Below are 26,211 nucleotides of genomic sequence, written 5' to 3' on the forward strand. Positions count from 1 at the left end.
CTTTAATTCTAAATTTCCATTTTAGGTGGGTGATGAAACTTAGCCTTAGGGAATTTGAGGATTTCTTAGGATTGCACATTGGCCTCAAGAAGCTTATGAAGTGCCGAAGCATTGAGGCTGGGGTGAGGGATCATTTGTTCATGATGAACCCCAGCATGGGCACTTCCTCATAACCTATATTCCCTTGAGTCCTGTCTTTCTCTGGGTACTTTTCATTCACAACTGCAAAGGAAAGCTTGTGTTCCTGACCCAGTCTAAAGAGAAGAAACTGCAGCGACCCAGCAGGAATGCTGGAACCTGTACACACATGGCCCTGGGTCTCTCCCCAGTCTCTAAAATGCTCCCAATTGTCTCGACACACTAGCTGATGGGCTTTTCCCATAGAGCTTTGCTTTCTCTTCAGGGGTAAGAGTAGCCGTCTTTCAGGTCAATCTTCTGCTTTTAGAGGCATGGTTTGCTTAACAAAGTTATTACAGTGTTTGTCTAGGGTGTTTTCTTTGTTGTGAGGATTTTTAGTTTTACTAAAGATGCAGGTTTTGAAACTCAAACTAGGAACAGCCCTGTGTTCCCCAAAGGAATAAGAAGCAGATGAATGGGGAGATGTAAAACATTTCGGAGGAACACAAAGCCTGGTGAGTGGTAAACACCACTGACCTGGATTCAGTGTTCATGCTGAGAGAGCTACTAATCTGTGTCAGGGTTTACACTGGCCAGCAAACTGGACTGAGTGTCAGAGTCCTCATCTCAGCCTAGTCCAGATTCAGCAGGAAACACAGGTGGGAAAGAGGTGAGGTCAAGATTAAAAACCGCAGTGTCAATTCGTGTTCATGACCATTCCTTCCAAGATCATACAAAGTGACAGTAAAGTGACTGTATACAGCTAACAAGGCATGTGGTCATAAGGATAGGTATGAAACTATGTGGAATTCAAGAAATGAAGAGGTGGGTTAGTTTTAAAACCAATGTTACGAGGCAGACAAAGTTAAAACCACAGTTGGAACTAGGAAGTCTGATGGTCTGAAACAGGGAGAATAGAGATGTTAGAGCAAGGGTTGAGTAAGAGATTTATTGCATGTCTGTGAAGGAAATCAATTAGCAGCGAAATGATTATTTTTTTCTTGGTGCAGAGTCCTTTATGGTGCCCCACTGCCTGGCTGGGGGGCCCATGGGAGCCTGGGGGGGAGAGGCGGCAGCGGGCAATGATGTCACATGCCCACACCATCACAGCATCAGGTCCATGTGGGTGCTGGGTGGAGAGTCCGTGGTGCCATCGCTGGCGCGGGCCTACTCCACGCCGAAGCCCATCCCGTCGGGGATCCCCGCCAGCCGGCAGCTCTCCGCCCACAACCGAGCCTGCAGCTCCACATCCCGCGCAAGGCCCAGAGGTTGCGTCTCGGCCTCGTTGTAGAGGTAGCGGCCGCCGACCCCTTCCAGCTCCGGGGCTGCGGCGGCGTAGACTGAAGTCCAGGCGCCCTCGTCGGGGGTCTTGAAGAGCAGCCAGCCGAGCGCCCGCTGCACGGCCCGCGTGCCCCACCACACGTGGCGGAAGAGCGCCGTGTCCACGACGCCCGGGTCGACCAGGTTGGCGGTCACGGGGTCGCCGCGCGCCGCCAGCAGCCGCTGCAGCCGCTGCGAGAACAGGACGAGAGCCAGCTTGCTCCGCGCGTAGGCCGCGTGCGCCGAGTAGGGCGACTTCCGGTCCTGAGGGTCTGCCGGGTCCAGCTCCCCCACGTAGTGCGTGGCCGATGCCACGGTGACCACCCTGGACCTCTGACCCGTCGACCCCGCCGACGTCAGCGCGCCCAGCAGCAGGTGCGTCAGCAGGAAGTGGCCCAGGAAGTTGACGCCGAAGTGGTGCTCGAAGCCGTCCTCGGTGCGGCCGGGGGGCACCATCATGACGCCGGCGTTGTTGACCAGCACGTGCAGCGGGAAGCCGCGCGACAGGAAGTCGCGGGCGAACTTCCGGACGGAGCGGAGGGAGGCCAGGTCGCAGAACAGGAAGTGCACCTTCTCGTTCTTCGTCTCCTCGCGGATCCGGGAGACGACGTCGTTCGCCTTCGCCGCGTTGTTCCCGGCTATGACCACGCGCATGCCCAGCCGGGCCAGCCGCCGCGCCGTGGCCAGGCCGATGCCGTCGGTCCCGCCCGTCACGATGGCCACGCGGTCGGGCTGTGCGGGCAGCGCCGGCTCCCGGAAGCCCCTGCGCAGGCGGCGCAGCAGCTGCGCCAACAACACGGCGGCACCCACCGCGTAGACCAGGACGGTGGCCCGCAGCGCGCGGAGCGTCAACATGGCGACAGGCTCCGCCCCCTCGGCCTCTGACCTCCCATCGGTGAGCCCGGGGTCCCCGCCCATGGCGCGCTCTTAGACGGAGAGGGAGCGGGCAGGGGCCAGTGGGTTGGGGAGGGGAGGAGTGAGAATCTCCAGCTGCTGAACTTTTACATCCTTGGTTAGGGCAGCTGAGCCCCACAGGGGAAGCTGCCTGCAAGCCAAGCCAGAGGAATCTGACGCAGTGAAACTGCCCAGCTCACCCTTGGGACTGTGTTCCAGCCTCTCTTTTCCTTTGTCTATTTGACTTTTTGTTTTGTTTTGTTTGTTTGTTTGTTTGGTTTTTTTTTTGAGACAGGGTTTCTCTGTATAGCTTTGGAGCCTCTTTTAGAAGACCAGAAGTCCCTCAAACTCACAGAGATCCACCTGCCTCAGCCTCTCAAATGCTGGGATTAAAGGAATGTACCTCCACTGCCCAGTTTATTTTGAGGCGTGCTCTTGCTATGTAGCCTAGGCTGATCGAAAACGTCAAGAGAGAGCTGATATTGCAGGCAGGTGTTGCCACGCGGGTAGCTTTTGCTTTTAAATGTGAGCAGACAGGCATGAGACATCAGCCATGCACGCTGAATGTATAGATCTTGATGGATATAAACAAACACACGAAAAGCAGCAGCTGGGCTGGGAGCAGAAAAAAAAATCTTAGGAACAAACACGTGAACACCCCTGGTTAATAGCTTCATGTGGATAAGCAGAGAAGTGGGGGAAGAGGAAGGCGTGGTACAAAGCCGTGCAGAGAAGAACACATTACTTCCTGATGTTAAGTATAGCAAAAAGTTTCTGATGTTAAGTGTAACAGATTTTAGAGGATAAAGTTAAACCATCCAGAAAGTCAGTTTAAAAGTTAAGAAATAGAAAAAGGAAGATACTAGAATTTAAAAAGCCCAACACCGATAGACAGAGGTTCCAGAAAGAGAATATAAAAAAGGTAAGGTATTTTCAGAGAAATATTTAAAAAGTTGCTCCTGGATGCTGTGTGAAACTTTTGCACCATGGAGCTGAAGAAAAGATCTTGAGATGTCCCAGAGATTAAAGAGAGCAAGGACAGGAATGGCCCAGACTTCTCACTGCCTCCCTTACCACCCAGATGGAAAATGACCTCATGCCCTGTTTCTTAGTAAGCAAGAAGGGATAGATTCAAAGCATTTCAGAGATGCAAGTCTAAAGCGTTTGGCATCCTTTGAATCTTTTTCAGAAAAATACTGGAGAATGAACTCCACAGTCAGCAAATGCTTGAGGAAAAGGGAAAATAGGACCCAAGAGCTGGGGACCTTCTTTGTAGGCACCCCCTTGTTTCAGGCTGCATGAGCCAAGCGACTGCTGGATGTGGGACTCTCAGCTACGGAGATCTTAGTTGGCAGGAGGTGGCAGGTATAGAGCCACTCAACTGGGCAGGTGCAAGCTGATGCACGATTAATAAAAACCTAGAGACTGATACTAGGGTTCAACCTGAAGACCAAAAAGGCGTAACGGCCAGCCAATAGCTCTTACCTCAACCTCAGTCCAAAATGACGATTCTGCCTCCAGGAATCTCAGAATGAGACCGTATCTGAGAGCTGTCTCCTCACATTTTATAATTCTCTCTAGGGCTGGGATTAAATGCATGCACTGGTGCATCTACTGGGATTAAAGGTGTGTATTAACACTGCCTGGTCTATAAGACTGACCAGAGGGGCTGTTTTACTTTCTGATCTTAAGGCGGTCTTTATTTATTAAAATGCGGATAAAATGCCACTACAGCAAGTTGTCTCCAGGGAAAGGTGTGGGTACAAGTTTGCCAGCGAGTGTAAGGGTTTGAAGGGATTCTTTCAGGGGAGAGTTTAGAGATAAGAAAGTTGCAGACACCAAGGAAAGTAGTGAGGACAATGGAAACAGTGAGCAAGTAGACTCAGCTTGCTTCCTAGACCCCTTTCTGAGTTACGGTTATTTCATTTAGCCAGCCAGCGGTAAGGCTTGCCAAGGAGTATGGTTCCTAGACCCAAGGGACCACAGAAAGGTCTTTAACTTGCTTAGGAATGCTCATGGCCAGTGAGCCAGTGGCCTTTTCTCTCCAGAGTAGTCGTTTTTAGGACACCACACTGGCTTTCACTTGCTCCCCAGGCCTCTGGTGCTTACATGGCCACCCCCTCTGTCCTAGCTGCAGCATAGGTGTCCCTTGAGCTGCCTCAGGCTGAAACTGCGAGGGCTTTGTTCTCATGTGTTCCCTCTTGAGTTTCCCTTCTGTGCCTAAATCCTCCTCTGGTGGCCTCCCGGGATTCCTGGACGATGAGTCACACTGGACCGGGCTGACTTCTGCAGGCCACTGAGGTTATTGTCCTCTGTTGGACACTGCTGGGTCTTTCCTAACCTCGAGGGCCCCTTCTTGTGCAGCCTGCGTTTGCTTGGCCAGAAGAGTGAGGCAGAAGAATGAACCCCGCTCTGGTGCCAGCGACTTGCCCTTCTCAAGGGCAATTGCTCGGAGTACTTGGAAATAGTGGCTTTGCTTCACTTGTGTGTTCTGGAAGCTCACTTTTAAAATGTGTTTTGATTTTGGAATTGTTCGCTATTTTGCATTGTCTTTATATACATCTATTGAAATGAACATATGTTTATTAACTAGTAAATTCTGAAAACATAGTCTCCTCTGTGATTATATCAAGATTCATAAACCTTCCTTCACCTTATCTCCTCCTTTTAGTAAACTGAGAGGCCCTCCCTAAAATAAGCCTAGAAGTCTCCTGACTCATCACCAGAACATAGGTTCCTGTTCTTAAACTGCCTCTGGATGGAAACAGAATAGATTCTTCCTTCCTATGCCTCATTCCTTTGGTTCAGTTGTTTTTTGAGATCACTTCATGCTATTATTATTATTTTCATTGTTTACCTACTGAATATGGATCAACTACATATTATTCACCCTCTCCCCCACCTCCCTCCCGTCTTCCAGTGCAGAAGATCAATACCAGGGCCTGGCGGATTATAAAAACATGGCTTAGATTTCTTGATTTGTTTCCCAGAGACACTGATAGGATGGAATGTACGGAGTCTAGAAAGGAAAGAGCTTGAATGAAGAGACTGTCTCGGTTTCCATGCCAGAGGCCTTAAGCCATGTAAGTGGTGGCAGAAATTTGGAACTGTTCTTTTTTTTCACTTTGTGAACGTCAATCAGACAGCCCATCCAAGCTGTCCCCAGACAACACACTCAGGCTGTCCCCAGATAGCCCACCTAAGCTGTCCCTAGATAGCCCACCCAAGCTATCCCCAGATAGCCCACCTAAGCTGTCCCTAGATAGCTCACCCAAGCTGTCCCCAGCTAACCTTTCAAACTATTCTTCCACATAACTTTTAAAATCACATTTCAAAGTGAAGTGGGAGAAATCAAAGACAGGCAGTGGATCATTCAAAATCCATGAAGAGTGAATACCATGACCTTTAAAGTTGGCCCTGGAATTTCTGTCCTGTTGACCTCTGACATGGACTGTTTGAATGTTAGCTGTGGCTTTGTGACACATTACCCTTAAGGCTGGAAAGTGTCCCCATACCTCTGGGTCAGAAATGCAGAGCAGGCTTGCTGGGTTGTGTAATTTAGGGCTTTCCATGAGGTGTAGTCAAAGTACCGAGACAGGATTGCCCAGTCAGGTGGCTCCTTGAGAGGAATACTGCTGAGAACCAGGAGTCATGGCTGAGGCCCCAAAACAGCAGCTGCAAGGCAAGGGTAGGCTCTTCTTTGCCCATCCAAAATGCTGGCCCCAAAGCATCCTCTTTCAGGGCTTGGCCCAGCACACCAACGTCTTATTCATAAGTGTACAGGATGTTCCTAAAGTGGAAATGATTAGAAGGATTACTCCTGTAGTCTCACTCCTTAGTAAGCTGCCAGCACACAAGCAGGGTGCGGCTGGGTCTGTTAGCTCTGTGCCTCTCCCATATTCCTCTTTGGCTGAGTCTTTTGTAATTGTTTTATAATGAATTGATAAGCGTATGTAAATGTCTTACTGAATCTTGTGAGCCATTATGGTCAATTATGTATGAGACCTGAGGAAGAGGCTGTGGGAAACCTGATCTCTAGCCATTGTTCAGAAATGCAGAAGAGGGACTGGGAATTGGCTCAGCAGTTAAGAGCACTTGCTGCTGCTTTTTAGAGGAGGCTCTGGCTCCGTTCCCAGTACCTCCTACCATCCATAACTCCAGCTTTAGTCCCAAGGGATGTGACACCCCATTTTGACCTACTTTGGCACAAGGCATGCACATATGCATACATACATGTAAGCAGCACACTTAGACCCATAACATAAATTTAACTTTTTTAAAGTGCAGACTACTCAGGACTCAATGGGTGTCTGGAATGAGCATGGTCTTATGAGACTCAGCCTATAGTCTATCAGGTAGACCTTTACCCCAGATAGAGTCAAAATTAAATTGAAGCTTATATAGTTAGTATCTAAAGAGTCTGAGAACTGCTTATTGTGAATGGAAAATCCCACATATTAGTAACAGAAGTTGTTTTTCCCCTTCGTATTAGTTTGAAAGATAGGACCAATGAGATATACATGTGCACACACATACACAATGAGACAGATAAGAAATTGCTCATGTGATTGGGGAAGTTAAGGGCTGTACCATCTGCAGGAGACCAAGGGAGGCTGGTGGGAGAGCACAACAGAGAATGATGGGTCGGTTCGGATTCAAGACTGAACCTGAAGCCCAGTGGGCAGAAGACCGCCCTGGCTGTCATGCAGAAGTGAACCTCTTCTTGGCTCTTAACAAACAGGGTTAGGCCTATGGGGGGGGAGGGGTCTGCGTTACTCGGTTTGCCAATCAATGCCAGTCTGCTGCAGAAATCCTCATACATGATGAGAAGCAGCGTCTAAGCAGACATCTGGGTAGCCTGGAATGCAGTTATGTTGACATCCCACGAGGACCTTTCCCTTGCCCACTTCCCTCACTCCCCAGCGGCTGGTTAACAGAATACTGCTGTCAGGTCAAGGGCTGGCTAGGCAGACTTCGTGTGCCTTTCCTCCCACCGCTGTGCTCTCGGTGTCAATGGCAAGGCACGCGATAACTTTATGAATGAACAATGAGTGAATGATGTTAATGTTAAGAAGGCCATCATCGGGGGCTGGAGAGATGGCTCAGAGGTTAAGAGCACTGACCACTGACTGCTCTTCCAGAGGTCCTGAGTTCAATTACCAGCAACTACATGGTGGCTCATACCCATCTGTAATGAGATCTGGTGCCAGAACACTGTATACATAATAAATAAATCTTAAAAAAAAAGAAGGCCATCATGCAGGCCCCAGAAGCTAAAATGAACCAGGGTGTGTGGGTACCACGGGTGTGTGGTATCCAAGGGTGTGTGGGTGCCACGGGTGTATGGTAGCCAAGGGTGTGTGAGTGCCACGGACAGGTGTGTGGGTGCCACGGTTGTGTGGTAGCCAAGGGTGTGTGGGTGCCACGGGTGTGTGGGTGCCAGGGGTATGTGGTATCTGGTGGCTAGGCTCACAGCTGTAGTGCTGTGAATGGATTTAAAGAGCTGTATTTTCACTTTTGAGTGGGATGGGTGGGGACAGTACTTTCTTTTCTAGAGTGGGATGGGTGGGGACTGAATCATCGACATGAAAAATGAGGGTTGGGTTTGGCGGCAACAGTTTTTTGGAAGGAGAAAGAGGCATGAGAAACTGAAATCAATCATCCTGTTATTTTAGGAACTGAACAAGGCAGCTCATGTAGTCTTAGCCACCATCCCAAATAAAGAAAAATCATAGCCAGGCGGTGGTGGTGCACGTCTATAATTTCAGCACTCAGGAGGCAGAGGTAGGCGGATCACTGAGTTCAAGGCCAGCCTGGTATACTTAGTGAGTTCAGAACATCCAGGGCTACACATAGAAACCCTGTCTCAAAAATAAATAAATAAATAAAAAATAAGCAAAGCAACAACAACAAAAAATCAAATCACTGCCCAAGGTCTTATACTAATAAAATCAGAAGACAAAATTTTAATTGAGACAGGAATGAGTCTTGCCCAGAATTCAGGTTCTGTCTGAGAATACATCTGTTCTTCTAGGAAAATTCTCTCAAAGCTTATTTTGAACTCATTTTAATAACTCTTGATAATTCTGAATACTAGCAAATTATGTTAAGCAGCAGTCTTTCTTGAAAAACAATAAATCAAAATCCCATTCTACACTACATTCATGTGTCAATTTACTAGTATGGTTTAAACATGAAATGTCTCCCATAGCCTTCTGGGTTTAATAGTTCTCAGCTGGTGGTGCCATTTGGGGAGATTATAAAAACTTTAGGAGGTGGTGCCACACTGGGTGCTGCCTTGAAGACGCTATCTGATCTGCTTCCCAGCTCGCTACCCTGTCCATCATGAGGTGAACAAGTTCCTTTACCACATACTTCTGCTGACATGATATTCTGTCTAGAATGTTGGCCAAGCAAGCATGGACCAAACACTCCAAAACTGAACCGAAAGAAGTTCTTTGCAGTGATATTTCGTTTGTAATCTAACAAAATTTGCCTGAAGGTCAGAGTGCAGAGATAGCCATAGAGGTCAGGCAGTGGTGGCATGTACCTTTAATCCCAGCAGCACTCAGGAGACAGAGGCAGATGGTTCTCTGTGCTACACAAGATTGAATCTGTCTAAAGGAGGAACAGAGTTCACACGAAGGTGGTCCCAGCACTTGGGATCCCACACCTTTAATCCCAGCACTAGGGAGTGGGGTCAGGAGTGATATGACGGCGGTGAGAGGAATATAAAGTGGGAGGAGACAGGCGCTCAGATGCAGGATGTAGTTTCAGGTTTCGTGGAGACAGAATCGACTTTTTGATTTGAGGTAGAGGTAAGAGCTAGTGGCTGGCTATTCTGCTTCTCTGATCTTCAGCAAGCTTTATTTGTTTTCTTTTTAAACTTTATTTTATGTGCATTGGTGTTTTGTGTGCATTCATGTTTGTGTAAGGGTGTTAGATTCTTGGAACCGGAGTTATGGACAGTTGTGAACTGCCATATGGATGCTGGGAATTGAACCCTGGTCCTCTGGAAAAGCAGCCAGTGTTCTCAACCACTGGGTCATCTCTCCAGCCCGCAAGCTTTGTTTGTTAGATTACAAACAAAATATCACTACAGTTCTTCCCCTGCTAAGTCCTTTCTGTCAGATACCTAGTCATAGCCATGCTAAGGTACATTCCCTAAGCGCACTGTGTTAGCTGCTCAAGATTCAGACAGGACTCTGGTCCTTGCCTAAACAGTTTTTGTAGATTATTTTACATACATTTATTGCTTATTTTATGTGCATTATTTATCTTTTTGCAGCACTATGGATTAAAGTCAGGGCTTCTCGCATACTAGGAAAGCACTCTTATCACCGAGCTACATTTCCATCCCTCTTTTTACTTTTGATTTTAAGACAGGATTGCTGTGGGATGATGCTCTTGTGCACTGTCAAGATTTGTCACCAATATTAATTAAATAAAATGTTGATTGGCCAGTAGCCAGGCAGGAAGTATAGGTGGGGGTGACCAAACTAAAAGAATTCTGGGAAAAGAAAAGGCTGAAAGTTGGTCAACCACCCAGACACAGAGGAAGCAAGATGAGATGCCTCACAGAGAAAAGGTACTAAGCTACATGGCTAAAAATAGACAAGAATTATGGGTTAATTTAAGTTGTAAGAGCTAGTTAATAATAAGCCTAAGATAATAGGCCAAACATTTTTTTATTTATTATGTATACAATATTCTGTCTGTGTGTATGTCTGTAGGCCAGAAGAGGGTGCCAGACCTCATTACAGATGGTTGTGTGCCACCATGTGGTTGCTGGGAATTGAACTCAGGACCTCTGGAAGAGCAGGCAATGCTCTTAACCACTGAGCCATCTCTCCAGCCCCTAGGCCAAACATTTTATAATTAATATAAGCCTCTGTGTGTTTCTTTGGAACTGAATGGTTGTGGGACCGGGTGGGACAAATCCTTCTACACAGGATCCCACTAAATTTCCCAAGCTAACTTTGAACTCACTCTGTAGACCAGGTTGACTTTGCACTTTTGGTTTTCCTGCCTTAGCTTCCTAAGTAGCTACAGCAATGGGCCTGCACCCCTAGGCCTGGCTAGTCATTTAAAGACCAAAACATTCTTTCTGAAAGATTCCAATGGATATTGTAATTATTTATCCAGATCCACCACATTCTAATCTCCTGTTTGGGGAAGTTGATTTACTTTTTGTTGTTGTTTTAATTGATTGATTGATTGATTGATTGATTAATTTTATATCCCAACTGCAGTTTCCCCTCTCTCCTCTCCTTCCAGGTCCCCTATCCCTCTGCCCCCTCCCATCCAGTTCTCCATTTCTGTTCAGAAAGAGGCAGACCTCCTATGGACATCAAAAAAGCATGGTATATCAAGTTGCAGGAAGACTGAGCTTCTCCCCTTGTATTAAGGCTAGACAAGGCAACCCATATGAGAATTAAGGTCGCAAAAGCCAGCAAGAGTCAGAGACAGCCCCTGCTTCCTCTGTTAGGAGTCTCATAAGAAGAGTCAGAGACAGCCCCTGCTTCCACTGTTAGGAGTCTCATAAGAAGACCAAGCTACACAACTGTTCCATATATGCAGAGGGCCTAGGCTAGACCTGTACATGCTCCCTGATTGTCAGTTCAGTCTCTGTGAGCCCCTATAGAGCCCAGGATAGTTGACTCTGAGGGCTTTCTTGGGGTGTCTTTGACCCCTCTGGCTCCTACAATCCTTCTTCCCTCTCTTGAGCAGGATTCCCTGAGCTCAGCCTAATGTCTGGCTCTGTCTCTGTTTCAGCCAGTTGCTGGACAAAGCCTGTCTGATGACCACTGGGCTATGCACCAGTGGAAGGACATCTAATCTTATAATTCTGCAGGGTCTTGGCTTTAAGTCCTTGGACAGCACATATGAAGGCTGTTAGCATGGTGGTGGTACCAGAAAACATTCTGAGATGTATCTAGGCTTGCTGTGATCTGATATACCACCTCTACATTGATATGCTGAAAACCCAGCTTCCAAGCACATAGGATTGCCTTAAAGAAGCCATTAAATCATGAAGATTAGTGCCCTTACAAATGAGACCCCCCAAGGAGCCTGGGAGCATCTGTGCCATGTGAAGCTTCACTGAGATGATGTTCTCTGAGCAGAGCCTCACCAGACCCTGAGTCTGCAGAGCCTTAATCCTGAATTTTCCAGCTTCCAGACAGCTGAGAAATGAACTCCTGTTGCTCAGAAGACAGCCGTATTACATCATCTTGTGCATTCTTCCACGCATGCTGTCTCCTCAGTGTCTGTACGTGTGCTATTTTTAGAATTTTAAGGTGGGGTATCTTAGGCCTGTTTTCCCAGGTGCTCAGCACACTCAATCATATTAATTCAGGCTTCTTTAGTTAGGAAACTTTCCCGATCTCCTTCCGGAAACAGCGGTCCTCTCTCTCACCCACAATCTCTGCTTTATCTTCAGCATAGGACCCACCACACCGGACATATTGGATACGGAAAATGGGCTTGCTCTTACAGAATGAGGGTTTAGAGCTGTCTGGGGTCCAGGTGAATAAACTAGTTGTAACTGGAAGTGAAAGAAACATTCGCTGGAGAAGATCAAGCTTCTGGGTGTAATAAGTCCTGCTTTTCTACCTGACTGCTGGGCAGAGCATTTTTCCGACTACCCACCCACAAGGCATCGTTTTCTACATCAACATTCTTAAACAGGCTCCTCTGTGCCTAACTCCAGAGTATAAAGAGAAAGGAGGAACATGCAGCTGAGTAGGTGTGGGTGGGAAAACAATGCCTAGGTCAGTTAGAAGGAGATGCTATTACCTGTGGTCAGAAAATAGACAAGTATGAGCGACTGAGGGATACGTGGGTCTTAAAATATGCTCAGGGGCAGGGGACAGGGAAATGCTTGCCACGACGTCATTGTGGTCCTTGGAGAGTCCTGTGGGAGGACTTGAGTGCAGGAAAAGAACAAAATAAAAACCCAAGTAGTCTCTGAAAAAAAACAACAATGGCAATCCCCTGGGAGAGGTGCTGGAATGTGCTCGGCTGTGCGGAGCGGCTAGGTCCCTGGAGGGAGAAGGGATTCCACTTAGCACATGAGGAGGAAAGGCAATGGGACAGGGGTAAGGCCATGGGAAGGTGGCAGGCTCCCCCTCCTTGGCAGTTGTATCTCCTTTGCCAGAAAACCATCAATCTACTGGACCTTGTCAGGGCCAGACTAAGCATGTGGCGCCCAGAAAATTACAAGCCCTGAACAACCACATTCCTTCTCCACGCGATCGGCTTCTTTCTCAAGACTTGATCGTGACATTTCCTTCTAGAACATCCATGGCTAGGGCGCCGCTGTCCTATTGCCTCATCGGCAGTCCCAGCGGGCGGGGGAGGGTCGGTCCTTCCCACACCAGCGAACCTGAGAGGGGCACCGGCTGCTTTTCCGGCGTCACGTTAGTCACCCTGCACCTCGCAAGACGCTTGCGAGTTCCTGGCTGGGTTTGGAACTAAAACTATTTCCAGAGGCTTTGACATAGCCACGTAGGCTACACAAAACTGCATCTGCGACAAGGCCATCAAGGCACAGACATTACGCTAAACTCTTGAAAACAATCTGGGGAAGGCCCTCACTGCTCCTCACTCAGCGTGCGGTGGAAGATGCTGTGGGACGCGATGTGACAGTCCCCGGCTCTCCAGCCCCAACCAGGCCCGTGGGATCCAGCACAGCGGAGGGTGGACGTGGACCAGCCGCGCCCCACGCAGGCGCGGGAGCACAGAGGACGTGGCAGGGCGTGGCCCTGCTAGGGGGCGTGGCCGGATTTGAGATTTAGGGACGTGGCCGTGGTGGGGGGCGTGGGTCCCGCAAGGAAAGGACCATAGTTAGGGGTGCGGCTAAGTGGCTGGGACAAGGCAGAGCTTGCAGAGCATCGTAGCTGGGGGCGGGCCTTGGTGGGTGTGTGGCCTTAGCAGGGGCGTGGCGTGGCGGGGCAGGGTCGGGCTGGCCTGGCCAGGGCGTTTCCGTTGCGCCGAGCCGCGGAGTACTGCCCTGTCCCTCGCGTGTGCATCGGTCCCCTTCTCGTCTGCAGTCTGCGCTCTACCGTCCTGGTGAGTGACCGTGGTCTCGGGAGCGGCTCCTCCACCGAGGGCGTGAGGTGGCGAGGGGCCCTTTCTGGGGAAGGAGACCAGGGCTCCTGTGACCTTCTCTCTCTCTTTCCCCGCAGCTCCGGCTCGCTCCTGACCGACAGCATCATGGCCCAGGTAAGCCGTGCGCCAGCTATGGGGGTGATCTAGACCCTCTCCAGAAACAGCAGAGTTCGGGGAGATGAAGCTGCTTTCGGAGTGTCTTGGTCTCCGCTTTCCCCTTCCATGGTCTGCGCTGTGCCCTCTCCGTGACCTCTTGGTGTCCCCCTCTGTATCCGCTCTCCTGTTTCCTCCTTCGCCCCGGAGAGTCCAGAACCAGCTGGTGTGTACATGTGAATCGGGGCGCCCCAAATCCAGAGTTGCCAAAATTAGAACCGGAGCAGGAACAGTTCTCTTGGTCATGTGAGGCGAACGCCCTTTTGGCTTCCCTTATTTTTTTTTTTTTTTTTTTAATTTTTCCCGCAGTTTCCTGTGTTTGAATACTGGGTGTGCGCAGGCGGTTGCCATGGTGTTTCAAGGGCGCTTAGTCCAGCACTCCGAGCAGTTTGTTTAAAAAGAACGGACTGTTCAGCAGTCTTGCTCCCGCCCCCTTCCTCCGCTAAAGGCACTGAACCAAAGTAATGAACTCGCGAAACGAGTTGTGAATTGAATTTGCCTTGGGACTCTTTCAGAAGTTGATTACCTAATAGGTGTTTGTTGTTGATATTGTTTTTTTTTTTAAAATCTCTTAGTATTTGTTAAGACTGTACCAAAAAAATGCTAGTTTATATAGGAATTTGTTTTTTGTTTTGTTGTTTTTCAAGACGGAGTTTCTCTGTGTAACCCTGGTTATCCTAGAACTGGCGCCTCCTAATCAGGCTGGCCTCTAACTCAGAGAGAGAGAGAGAGAGATCTGCCTGCCTCTGCCTCCCAGCTGCTGAGTTTAAAGTTGTGCGTCACCATCGCCTGGTTTGTATAGTAATTTTAAAAGTTGATCATATAAAAACTTGATCATATCATCCCTAAAATATTCCACCCTGAGGCCTGGGTGGCTACACATCAATGGAGGTGGAGGCAGGGGGATCCAGAGTTAAAGGTCATCTTTGGTCATCAAGGGCCTTGGCTATGGGAGATTGTCTCAAAAACCTAAAGAACGAAACGTTTCCACCCCTTAACTAATTTCACACATCTTGCCAAACTGACTGACTGGCTTGTCAGAGTCCTGACAGCCTTTAGCCAACGCAAACAGTGCTCCTGCGCATACGCTCCTGCGCATACACACGCTCTCCCATTAATTCGGTAGTCAGGTTGCTTCAGTACAGTGGATACGATTTCTTGGCCCGTTCCAAGAGAAAACGGAGGGATTAAGACGACTTTGGAACTTTGGGAAGTTTCTCCAGTGCTGCTGTTTGTCGGCCTTGGCACTTCCCTAGTTCTCTCATGTTTCCTGTGGGGGACTGTGGGCTTAGGTCCTCAGCATCAAGTCTTCTCGGAATCATGGTTTTCTTCGTGTGCTGGTGTGGTGACAGACATGGTGGTTTGCAAGCCTCTCAGAGAAGCTTCCTCTGTCCTTGCTGACTCGGCTTATTCTTCAAATCTCTCGTAAATTTCCCAGTGATGTCTCAAGGGTTTTTGTTTGGACAAGGTCCCCATGTGTAGCCCAGGCTGGAGTAGAGCTTGCATGTACTCTAAGGGTGGGCTTCCTTTTTTCTGAGATCCCCTTGCCTCAGCCTCCCAAGTGTGGACATGACAAGTTTGGGCCACCACAGCCCCCTTGAAGTTTCTCAATCAATTCTTTTCCGTTATACCCACTCTATATCCAGGGTAGTATTGGAAACATTGTTATATGTTGAACTTTCTGCAGCTTCGTCAGGAATCTGTGGAGACCACAGAAGTAAACCATTCTGTTAAGAACATTTAAGATTAGAATAGTGTTTGGTATCTTACATTTGCATTTGGTGATGATCAGAACATCCACACTGGACAGCTGCTGTCTCCCCTCTCCCTAGTGGTTTTGGGGACCAGCTCTCAAAGGGCTCACTCTGGCCCTTTACTTACCGTGTAGCTGAGGATGACTTTGAACTCCTGGTTCTCCTGCCTCTCCCTCCCGAGTGCTGGGATTTCAGGTGTGCACCAGCATGCCAGGCTCTAACTGCGCTCCGCTGTCTAAATCCTTTGGGCTCTGGTGGCGCTGGAGGAAAGCTGCAGCTTCTTATTAGGTTTCACTGAGTTTCTATGGAAGGACTTTTGTTGACTTAAGGAGATAGAAACCAGAGACTTACACTCCATGACATCTGGAGAGCAGTGGGATCAGATTTCTATCTTAGGGGTGTGTACTTCAGCAATTAAAAATTCATTGTTTGGGCCGGGCGGTGGTGGCGCACGCCTTTAATCCCAGCACTCGGGAGGCAGAGGCAGGTGGATCTCTGTGAGTTCGAGACCAGCCTGGTCTACAGAGCTAGTTCCAGGACAGGCTCCAAAGCCACAGAGAAACCCTGTCTCGAAAAACCAAAAAAAAAAAAAAAATTCATTGTTTGAACATTAGTGTCTTTTGCTTATTGAAAACTTGAAGTGTAGCTTCCCACATAGTAATTCTTCATATTTATGGACTTGAAATACATACTTATATATGAGTAATCTCCCTTTATTTGTGTTGGGAATGCACCATTTATGAAAGTGGAGAAATCCAGAACCACCATGTTTAACCATGGTGGTTTAGCCATGTTTAGATAGAACACGAGTATGACCATCTACCTAAGCATTGATTACAAAGAAGTGGCTGATCTCTGGTGGTGCCGCAGATTTCCATTCCTCCCCTTCATAGCCACTCCCCTCCCCTCCCCCACTCTTTCCTCTTTGTCCCTTACATACATATTGTTGTATTTTTCAGTTACGTATTTTACTTTTTGTTAGACAAATTTCTTCAACAAGTTCACGAATGTAAACGATGCATTCTGATTTCTCTTGCCTTGCTTCTAGCTCCCTCCCAGGTCCCTTCCAGCTCCCAACCCCACTCCTCTCCAGGTTTTATTCTCCCCACATTCTTGTCTTTTTGTCTTGTTTTGTCAACCAGTGAATTAAACCAGGGCTGTCTGTGTGGTCCTGAGTTTGTAACAGCCCATGGAGCCTGGGGGGCTCACCACGGTAATTTCCTTTTTCAGTTACATTTTACCTTAAGCCCATGAGAACAGGGACCAGAACTGAGGCAGACGATCACACTGAAAGGTGTGTGATTTGTATTAGTGTGCTTGGCAAATACACTCAGAACTGGAAGAATCCAGAGTAACACCACGTGACCCACTTCTTCATTGGTCCTATTCCTGGTCCCTTAGCATCACTGGACTGATTGTTTGACAGAGGAGATAGTTTAGTAATGGCTTTCTTCGTCTTCCTCAAAGAACACACTGTGGCTAATTGTATCTTCTGTGATGCCTAGGGAAAGTTTAAATTACAAATAAACTCTCATGTACCTGTAAGCAATTAGTGGACGCTAGTTATTTTTAAATGTGTGCTTATGAGTTACATGATATAAATCACAATGCCCCTCTCATTTTAGCATCACAGTGCCGCTACATGAGTCACTGTTTACTATGGTTTCTGGATTAGTAGTAACATTTTCTACTATCGTAAATTTAAATGCCAACTCATTCAAATTATTTATTAAGAATTAACAAAGGGGAATGGGGGGAGGAGGAGGGGAAAGGGAGGCGAGAAGGAGGCGGAAATTTTTAATAAAAAAAATTAAAAAAAAAAGAATTAATAGCACTGCCAGTGTTGCCTGAATGATCTTTATATAGTAAAATATGTATGAGTCATTATATCTTTTTCTACATTTAAATTCTTATATAAATGTAATTTTTTCTTTACATCTTAGTATGTTTCTTCAGTTAGACTTAACATATATTAGGCTAGATTTTATTAGGCTAGATTTTAAAAATTGGGTTTTAGAGCTTTTTTTTTCTTAAATTTTATGCTGTTGTCTTAGTTAGGGTTACACCATAACCAAAAACAACTTGGGGAGGAAAGGGTTTATTTCACTTTCAGGTTTGTTTGTTTGTTTGTTTGTTTTTTCTGGTTTAAGTAAGGGCAGGAGCTCACACAGGGCAGGAACCTGGAGGCAGGAGCTGGTGCAGAGGCTGTGGAACACTGCTGCCTCCTGGCTTGCTCAGCATGGCTTGCTCAGTCTGGTTTTTTTTTATTGAACCCAGGCCGGTCAACCCAGGGTTGGAACCACCTACAATGGGCGTGGCCTCCCACAGTCACTAATTAAGAAAATGAGCTACAGGCCTGCCCACAGCCGCATCCTTTGGAGGGAATTTTCTCAGTTGAGGTTCCCTCCTCTGCGGTAACCCTAGCTTCTGTCAAGTTGACATAAAACTAGCCAGCACAACTGACCCCTATCAGCTTGACACACAAACATATCACTGCTAAGTTACAACCTTTCCTTTCTTGTTCATCCCCAAGACCACACATAAATATCAACATATATATGTATACAATATATACACTCTAAATTTTAAAAAATCTGACAGGGCTGGGGAGATGGCTCAGAGGTTAAGAGCATTGCCTGCTCTTCCAAAGGACCTGAGTTCAATTCCCAGCAACCACATGGTGGCTCACAACCATCTGTAATGAGATCTGGTGCCCTCTCCTGGCCTGCAGACATACAGACAGAATATTGTATACATAAGAAATAAATTAAAAAAAATACTTCTTTAAAAAAAATCTGACAGTCTTTAAAAATTTGTTCTCTTTAAAAATACTATGTCTTCCTGGCGTTGGTGGCACATGCCATTAGTTTCTGGCACTCAGGAGGGGGAGGCTGAGGCAAACGGATCTCTGTGAGTTTGAGGCCAACCTGGTCTACAGAGTACATTCCAGGACAGCCAAGGTTACACAGAGAAACCCTGTCTCGAAGTGCCCCTCAGAAAAGTCACCTCCCCCAAAAAAGCAACAACAAAAAAATGCAACTCCATCTCTTTTAAAAAGCCAAAGTCTGCAAAACTTCAAAATCTCTTTAAAAGTTCAAGGTCTCTCCATTGTGGGATCATCTAAAAATCAAAAATAAGTTAAATACTCTCTTACTTTGAGAAGAAAGAAAAGGGTGCAGGCAAAGTGAAACCAAACTCCAAAAGCATAAGTAACTCATGCCCGATGTGTCTGGATCCACTCCGGATCTCCTGAGATCCTCCCAAGGGTGTGGTCACTTCCTCGGCGCACACAGCTTCCGCGTTCTGCCTGGCTCCGCTCCACTTCTGCTGCTGTTGTCCCGTGGTACCGGCTTCTCCAAAAATGATGGAGTCCCTGCTGTAGCTGAGCTGCACTCTCACCAGTAGCCTTCCCTGGGCTCTCAACAGGGCTCCAACCCTGCCGCACAGTGCCAAGTCTGAGCTGCCCTCCATGACCCCTTCATGCCTTCAAAACCAGTACCTCTTGGAGGACTCTTATATCACCAAGTTCAGCTGCCAGCGTAAGATGCAACCTTGGCCACCTCTGGACCGCAGTTTCTGTGTGCTGACCTCGAGGAAACACTTCTACACTGCTTCACCTCAGTGATGCTGGTCTCTTCTCAGTCGTAGCTGATTCATTAGCCCCAGCTGACCAGCATCCATTGTCCTTGCAAAGCAAAGATTTTACTTCAGCGGTTCTGGTCTTTTGTTAACCACAGCCAGTTCTGTTCCAGCTGACCAGACACTAGAGACTCTACTTTCTACCCAGTAGAGTCTTTACTTCCTTCTGAAACCTCACAAGCCAGGCCTCCATCATCTGCATTGCTCGCAACATCCTTATCTTCAAAGCTCCTACTGGAAGCTTGCCAAGGTTTGTACACTCATTGGCTTTTGTAGCCCAAATGGTCCAAAGTCTTCCACAGTCTTCCCCAAAACATCATCAGGTTGTCATGGCAATACTGTACCATCCTGGTAGTTAGGGTTACTGTTACTATAATGAAACACCATGACCAAAAGCAACTTGGGAAGGAAAGGGTTTATTTTGCTCACAGTTCCATGGAACAGCACAGCTAGTTTTTCATTGTCTAGCTACAACCAAATTAATAGGCATTCCAATTTACTTTAAATACTTAAAAGTTCATGGGCTTGTTTTCTTTGGCTTGGAAAAAGAGTTGTCTGTATTTCATAAACAAATGAATCGTTTCATAAATTTAATTCAGTTTAAGAATGTAACTTTCACATAATCAATTTTTTTAGATTTATTTATTTATTTATTATGTATACAGCCTTCCTTCCATGTGTGCCTGCACACCAGAAGGGAGCACCAGATCTCATTATAGATGGCTGTGAGCCACCATGTGGTTGCTGGGACTTGAACTCAGGAACTCTGGAAGAGCAGTCAGTGCTCTTAGCCACTGAGCCATCTCTCCAGCCCCACATATAATCAAATTTTAAGAATTTAATTTTGAGAACTCTGAACTTAGTTTTATTAGTTTTGCTGTTTCCAAAGAGTTAATGTATTCACAGAGGCAGGAATGTCATGAAAACAGAACTGGGCTCCATAAATCTTCAGAAGAAACTCCAAGAGTATTAGTTATCTCAGTGGTATATATTTAAACTGTATAAGGGTTGGTTTGAAAATTTTGGGGTTGGTTTAGAATTGTGGGCTCATAATAATAATTTACAAAGACCTTTTCGGAGCTGGCAGGAGCCAGGTAAACAAGTACATTTTCCACGAGCTCATTACAGAGGATTCTCTAGACACTGACTTAGATCCAGTCCAGTTATCTCTCAGCTGATCTCTGGATGCAGGACCAAGGTTACTTGTTACCTTTGGCTTCTGCCACCCTAGCTCAGGATGTTGCTGTTCCTGATCCCTTTGACTCTAAGATTTGGATTCTGAGAAAGTCACTTGGCTGCTTTACAAGACGCTGCTCACTTGGTTGGCAGCAACAAGCTCTGGTTTCCTTATCGCTTTTCTGAGCTCCTTGGAAGACCTGCTCCTGTGCTTAAGTGACTTAGTGATGTACACTCTGTGATTTTCTTCCTATAATGCCTTCATAGTTCAACATAGAATACGTGTATTTCTACATCACAGATCCATTTCTGAAAGATACTTAGTTGTATAACTGTTTACTATTCTGACATTGCACAAAAGCGTTAATCGAATTATAATTAGTGCTCCAGTGATCTTTGCTTTAAATATGTTTTGGATTCATCTTTTCTGTCTAGTGGTTTACACAGTATATAAACATATAAACCCTTAATTGGAAGGAACCTGTGCATTTGACTTCATTTCTTTGGACACTTGTTTTTGTTGTCTTTACTTCGATTTGTGTGTGGATCCTGATAGTTGCTGCATTTCTGGGGGTTGTGGAAGAGGGGTTGCTGTGTTGAACTTGGGAGGGCACCTGTTGTGATAATCCTGGGGACTGCCCCACTACCACCAGGGAAGTAGACCAGGCAGTGACTTCATCATCATGCCAGGCACAGCTGAGACTGGATAGGAGGGACCACCGGGCTAGGGGGCAGCTTTGGTAAGTGAGTGAGGTGGTGGTTGATGAAGGGCTAGGTGCAGATCAGGATGGCTGGCTTGCTGAGTTTAGGTTTGGGCGGAGAAGAGAGAAGTGGATTTGTTGAATGTGAGTTCCTATTTAATATTTAGATTCTACACTAGGGAGTTCACAACTGTCTTTAACTCCAGTTCCAGGGGATCAAATGTCTAATTCTGGCCTCTGGGCACCCTTACTCCTCTGGTGCACACAGACTCACACAGGTTCACAGGCATACACACAATTTTTGAAAAAACAACAAGCCGGGCAGTGGTGGCTCACACCTTTAATCCCAGCACTCAGGAGGCAGAGGCAGGCGGATCTCTGTGAGTTCGAAGCCAGCCTGGGATACAAGAGCTAGTTCCGGGACAGTCTCCAAAAGCTACAGAAGAAATCCTGTCTCGAAAAACAAAAACAAACAAAAAACCAACAAACAACACTTTAATGGGGGCTGGAGAGCTAGATGGCTCAAGGTACTTCCTTTTGTAGAGGATCCAGGCTTGCATTCCAGTACCAACAATGCTTATAACCATCTGGGTAGCTCGGTTTCTTGGAGATCTGATACCCTGTTCTGGCTTCCTTAGGCACTTGTGTGGTGCATGAACATACATGCAGGTAAAACACTCATATACATAATTTTAAAGTGTTTGGCTGCATTCCCTACTAAACAGCAAGGACCCACACTCCCTAACTCCTCTCACCTCTGTTGACGTTTATAGTCTTTGTCTCTGCCTAACTAAACAGCCCTAAGACTGTCTTCTGTCTTAGCGCAGTTAAGTCATAGTCACTAGGTTTGTACCTCTTAATACAGGAGGAAATGAAGCTTCAGGCTGCTCACTCTTCTATAAACCCCATTGTTTTCTGATTGCCTTGCAAATGAACCTTACCACTTTCCAAGTGTTGTTCACAGAATGCCCTGCTGAAGGCTTAGGTGAAACAGCAGAATCTCCCATGCCTCAAGCTCTTGCACACATCCGCAGAGGAGGGGCTGCCCTTACTGTAAGCAGCTTCTAAGAGCACTGTGTCACTTTTGATTTTACTGATGTTTGCCAATGGAGGACGTTCCTCACTGTCAGGGAAATTAAAAAAAAAAAAAAAAAAAAAAACACATCAAGGATATACCATACCAAAGATTTTCTTTCTTTAAAACTGGTACTGGGGACAGAACTCAGGGCCTCACATATACTAGGCAAATGCTTTACCACTGAGCTATGTCCCCAGCCCTCTTTTTGTTTTTATTTTGAGACATGGTCTCCGAAAGTTGCCTGGACTAGCCGGGAAGTCACTCTATTGCCTTGCGCTTTTTTTCTTCCTATCCCAGACTTCTGAGCAGCTGGGATTACAGGCGTGTCCTACAGAGCCCATCTCACAGAATTCTCAGCCATGTTTACAAACCCTGATTTTGTCATTGGAGCTTTTCTACCATTGTGCAAATACCGTAAATGGTGATCCTGTTGTTCCTGACCGTGAGAAAGAGGTCAAGGTAGTTGGATGGTTTGACCGACTGAGACGAAGCAAAAAGGAAGAAGGCATGAGAAAGGCAATGGAAGTCCCGAGAGCAGTAAACCAAGGAGGGCTTGGAGCCAGCCTTCCTCTTCTGACAGGGCCAGCGCAAGGCTTGGAGCCAGCCTTCCTCTTCTGACAGGGCCAGCGCAAGGCTTGGAGCCAGCCTTCCTCTTCTGACAGGGCCAGCGCAAGGCTTGCAATCGAATGTCTGACCTGGATGCGTTCACCCACCGGTCCTGTGAGAAGCAGGGGTTGGGATCGTATGTCTGACCTGGATATTTTTACCCCGTGGTCTGTTAGAAGTCCTGATTTTTTTCTTGGGTTTATTTCATTTTGCAATGCGCAATCATGTCAGGCTGACTTTTCCATCTTTTCTTAACCATTCAATTATTCAGTGATTAAGATTTTTCCCCATCAGTATCACAGGGAATGAATATTGCTGAGCCGTTAGTTTGTTCACCCAGTTGGACCTTCCTACTTCATGGGGGGGGGGAACAGAACACTCTGTCTTCCTGTCTCCCCACCTTTCCAGGCAAGAAAGCTATTGAGCTAAGGAGTGGATATTTTTTTAAGATGAGAATTAAAAAGTGAATTCTAGGTTTTGAACAGGTGTTGTCTAAGTAGGTCGAGTAACTCCTCTCCTGGGGAAGTGGCGATGAGAGATGAAGAGAAATGAGGGTAAACTGAGGCGGAATGAGGCACCAGATGAAGCTTATTCTGTGGACTGTGGGGATTTCTGGAGATGGGAGCCTCCTGGATGAGCCCCTCAGCATCACTTTGCACTTTGTGTGGGTAGCAAGAGGTAGGCAAGCGCCCCAAGCAGGGCTCTGTCCTCATGACTCAAATGTATGACTCACATCTGGTCTCCTAGTGCTGCCATGTGACCTTGCTAGCCCTCGATGGAATGTAGCAAAACTGAATCACAATTTCTAGAAAGCTCTTAAGTATATGGCAGGAAGTTATGTCTTCTAGCCAATAGCTGAAATCTTTACGGGTATTTTTCTCCTTCTACCTCCCAGGAAGTTTCCTTCAGTCCTTAGGCCAGGCATATTTTGAGACCAGTGTCTTCTATCTCTTTGTTCAACCTTGCCCATGTTTATCTTTGTCTCCTTGCAGTTTCTTCATAACTTATAAAGCAGATCAGCATTTCTGCTTTTCAAACTATTTTACGAAGCTGATTTTTACAAACCATTGTTTGGAGATGTGGTTTTCCCAAAGCAATCCACCTCATCGTCTTGCAGGACCCATTGCCACAGGGATACATCTGCCACACCTCCCGTCCTCTTCTTCTGGGCTATTCCCTCCTCTCCTTTCTTCTGTGTGCTGAATAGTTTTATGTTAACTTACTGTCTCTGCTGTTAGTCTCGGAGAGTCTTGGCTGTAGTCTTAGATAGTCTGTTCCTCTGTCCCCATCGCTGTCAGTCACAGTGCTGAGCAGAGCTGACTTGTTCCTTGCGCCACTGCCTACAGTGTTCCTTGCTGACTGCAGGGTCAACTCTGTGCTTTTCGCATAGCTTTTGAAGACCTTTCCCATGCCGACTTTCCTATCTAACCTGATGCTTTTTCCAGTCTGCTGTAGCACTTAACCCTTTCCCCAAAGGGACAGATCATTTTCTTCTTGTGCGCTTTAAATCATGCTGACAGTTAACCCCTGCGACTGTCTATTTTTATGACATTGGCGACTTTACAGGCATCCTTTAAGTCTCCCTTGGGCTGTCCCTGACCTCAGTTTCTTCTCTTCCCCCTTCTGTGCTTTCCCCAGCCTCTCACCTGCTTGCTCTGCTGCTCTTGGCCACTGATGTGCCTGGCGCTTTCCTGCTTTAGGCATCATGGGAGATTAGTAGGAGCATTTCATGCAGCAGTGGGAAACAGGGGGGCTTGGAAAGAGGAGTGCCTGTCATGGTGACCGTCTGGCACACAAGTTCCCAAGTGTTCTCAGAAACCTCTGAGCTGTCTGAAGACTCCCAGGAGCTACCTTTCCAGCCGAGTGTTTAGACTGGGGCGGCACATTTTAAAGCAGGCTCAGATTGAAGTGGGAGAGCCATAGCAGGGAGGAAGCCTGCAGGCCTGACTGTGAAGCAGGAGGCCTTGGTTGGGCAAGCATAGTGAGGGAGATGGGGGATGCTGTTGTCAGCAGCTGGGTGTCTCCGCCCCTTGACTGGCCCTGTCACTTCCCCCTAGTGCTCTTTCCCCCTTTCAGGTGGCTCACAAATCCCACCAGATGGTAAATTTTCTTAGAGGTCAAACACAGCACCAGGCAAAGGGAGACTGGGCTGCAGTGTTACTAGCTTTCTGACGTTGGTCACAGCCTGAATAATACTGTCCTTCTGTCTGTCCCAGGTTCTCAGAGGCACAGTGACTGACTTCCCTGGATTTGATAGCAGGGCTGATGCAGAAACTCTTCGGAAGGCCATGAAAGGCTTGGGTAAGTTGCACCTGTTCATTCTAAAAGACCAAGAAAACAGGGTGGAAGGCGTGTACAAATTCACTCAAATAATGAAATGGTGTCTTTACCATCCTAAAGAGTCATTCTCTAGAATTTCATATGCAAGTGACATCAGCTCTGTGTTCTGGGATCACCAGTCCAGCTTACACATAGTATGAGGGAAACTAGTAGCTCAGGGGCCTTGTCCATCACATGTCCATGTCCCCTGCTTTAGGCCCCCTCTGCCCACTGCCCCAGTATCTTTCTAACCAGTTGCTGACCTCTTGAGGGCTTTTGTGTGTAACTGGCTGATCTGCTCTCAGACTTCTACACCGGATTCTCATTATCCTCACCTTGAAAGATTGCCCATGGCATCCCCAAGGCCCATTTCAAACTCATCTCCCACTGCTGTCTAATCTCTGATCCAGCCAGGCCTGACTGTCTCTATACATGCAAGTCCCGCACTTTTCTATTCTGTGAGCTTTCACCTTATTCTAAGCCTATCCTTTTATGGCTGCCTTTCACAAGTCTTCATCTGTCAAGACTCTGTTGGGTACCTCCTTCCCCCAAACTCCTCTCTACTCTTGTTAGCCAGGACACCCGGCTTTGCGTCTCATGTAGCACTTGAACCTCCCTAGGGTGTTTGCCATTCTGCTTTAGCTCACAGCTATCTGTAGCTTTTTAAGTTTTCCACCCCAAATTATCTATAATTTGAAGCCAGGCACTATGGTTTTTTTTTCTTCTCTCATCTCCCGATACCCAACACATTATGCTTTGTGAATAGTTCTTACTTGGGTAACTGTGTAACTATGCATGAAAGGTAGGCACACTGAGATTTTAAAAGCCAGGAGTGTTTGTCCAACTGAGGATAGAAGGTTGTATGTTTATGTGGTGTTTTCGTGTGTGTGTGTGTGTGTGTGTGTGTGTGTGTGTGTGTGTGTGTGTGAAACATGATAGTTAAATCCTCTTAATTTTATATTTTCTTTTATGTAAGCTGTGTCTTATATTTTTATAGAGTGCATTAAGAGCACAGTGATTTCTGAGCTAATTGGACGTTGCTTAGAAAATAGGTGTGTGGGAGGCAAGCTGTCTTTGTTACCCATCAATTCCAGGCACTGATGAGGAGAGCATCCTGACCCTGCTGACGTCTCGAAGCAATGCTCAGCGCCAGGAAATTGCTGAGGAGTTTAAGACTCTGTTTGGCAAGGTGAGACTGCGACCCAGCCAAGGCGGGAGGGAGAGTCCGGCTGTGGCTTTTAAAAGAGTTTGAGAAGTAAAACAATCACCCCAGATCTGTCAGGAAGTTTTTCAGGACCCCTCCTCTCCACCTCCAGGATAGGAGAATCCTTAGATGCTCATG

At 47.0% G+C, this 26,211-nt stretch overlaps 2 protein-coding genes across 4 annotated transcripts in view; one reads left to right on the forward strand and one right to left on the reverse strand.

Annotated features, from left to right (window-relative positions):
• Positions 1-2,326, reverse strand: Dhrsx (dehydrogenase/reductase X-linked). Its single transcript, XM_005370397.3, has one exon. It carries the CDS (start codon positions 2,290-2,292, stop codon positions 1,285-1,287), a length of 1,008 nt encoding a protein of 335 aa, XP_005370454.1. The 5' UTR covers positions 2,293-2,326; the 3' UTR covers positions 1-1,284.
• The window catches only part of Anxa5 (annexin A5), a 27,906-nt gene continuing 3,988 nt past the window's right edge, over positions 2,294-26,211 (forward strand). The window contains exons 1-4 of one of the 3 annotated variants that reach the window (XM_026777637.1): positions 2,294-2,332; positions 13,521-13,557; positions 24,767-24,851; positions 25,964-26,058. In XM_026777637.1, coding sequence (XP_026633438.1) covers positions 13,549-13,557; positions 24,767-24,851; positions 25,964-26,058 — 189 coding nt within the window. In that variant the 5' untranslated portion in view covers positions 2,294-2,332; positions 13,521-13,548. Of the gene's footprint in view, positions 2,333-12,939; positions 13,405-13,520; positions 13,558-24,766; positions 24,852-25,963; positions 26,059-26,211 lie in introns of those variants that run through there. The other 2 variants (XM_026777638.1, XM_026777636.1) reach the window with 2 other exon arrangements.

Source organism: Microtus ochrogaster, unplaced genomic scaffold (assembly GCF_000317375.1).
Source record: "Microtus ochrogaster isolate Prairie Vole_2 unplaced genomic scaffold, MicOch1.0 UNK78, whole genome shotgun sequence".
NCBI classification, from domain to species: domain Eukaryota; kingdom Metazoa; phylum Chordata; class Mammalia; order Rodentia; family Cricetidae; genus Microtus; species Microtus ochrogaster.

Excerpts from the sequence above, each read along its gene's own strand:
- Dhrsx (XM_005370397.3), bottom strand. The coding sequence starts at position 2,292 with ATGTTGACGCTCCGCGCGCTGCGGGCCACCGTCCTGGTCTACGCGGTG.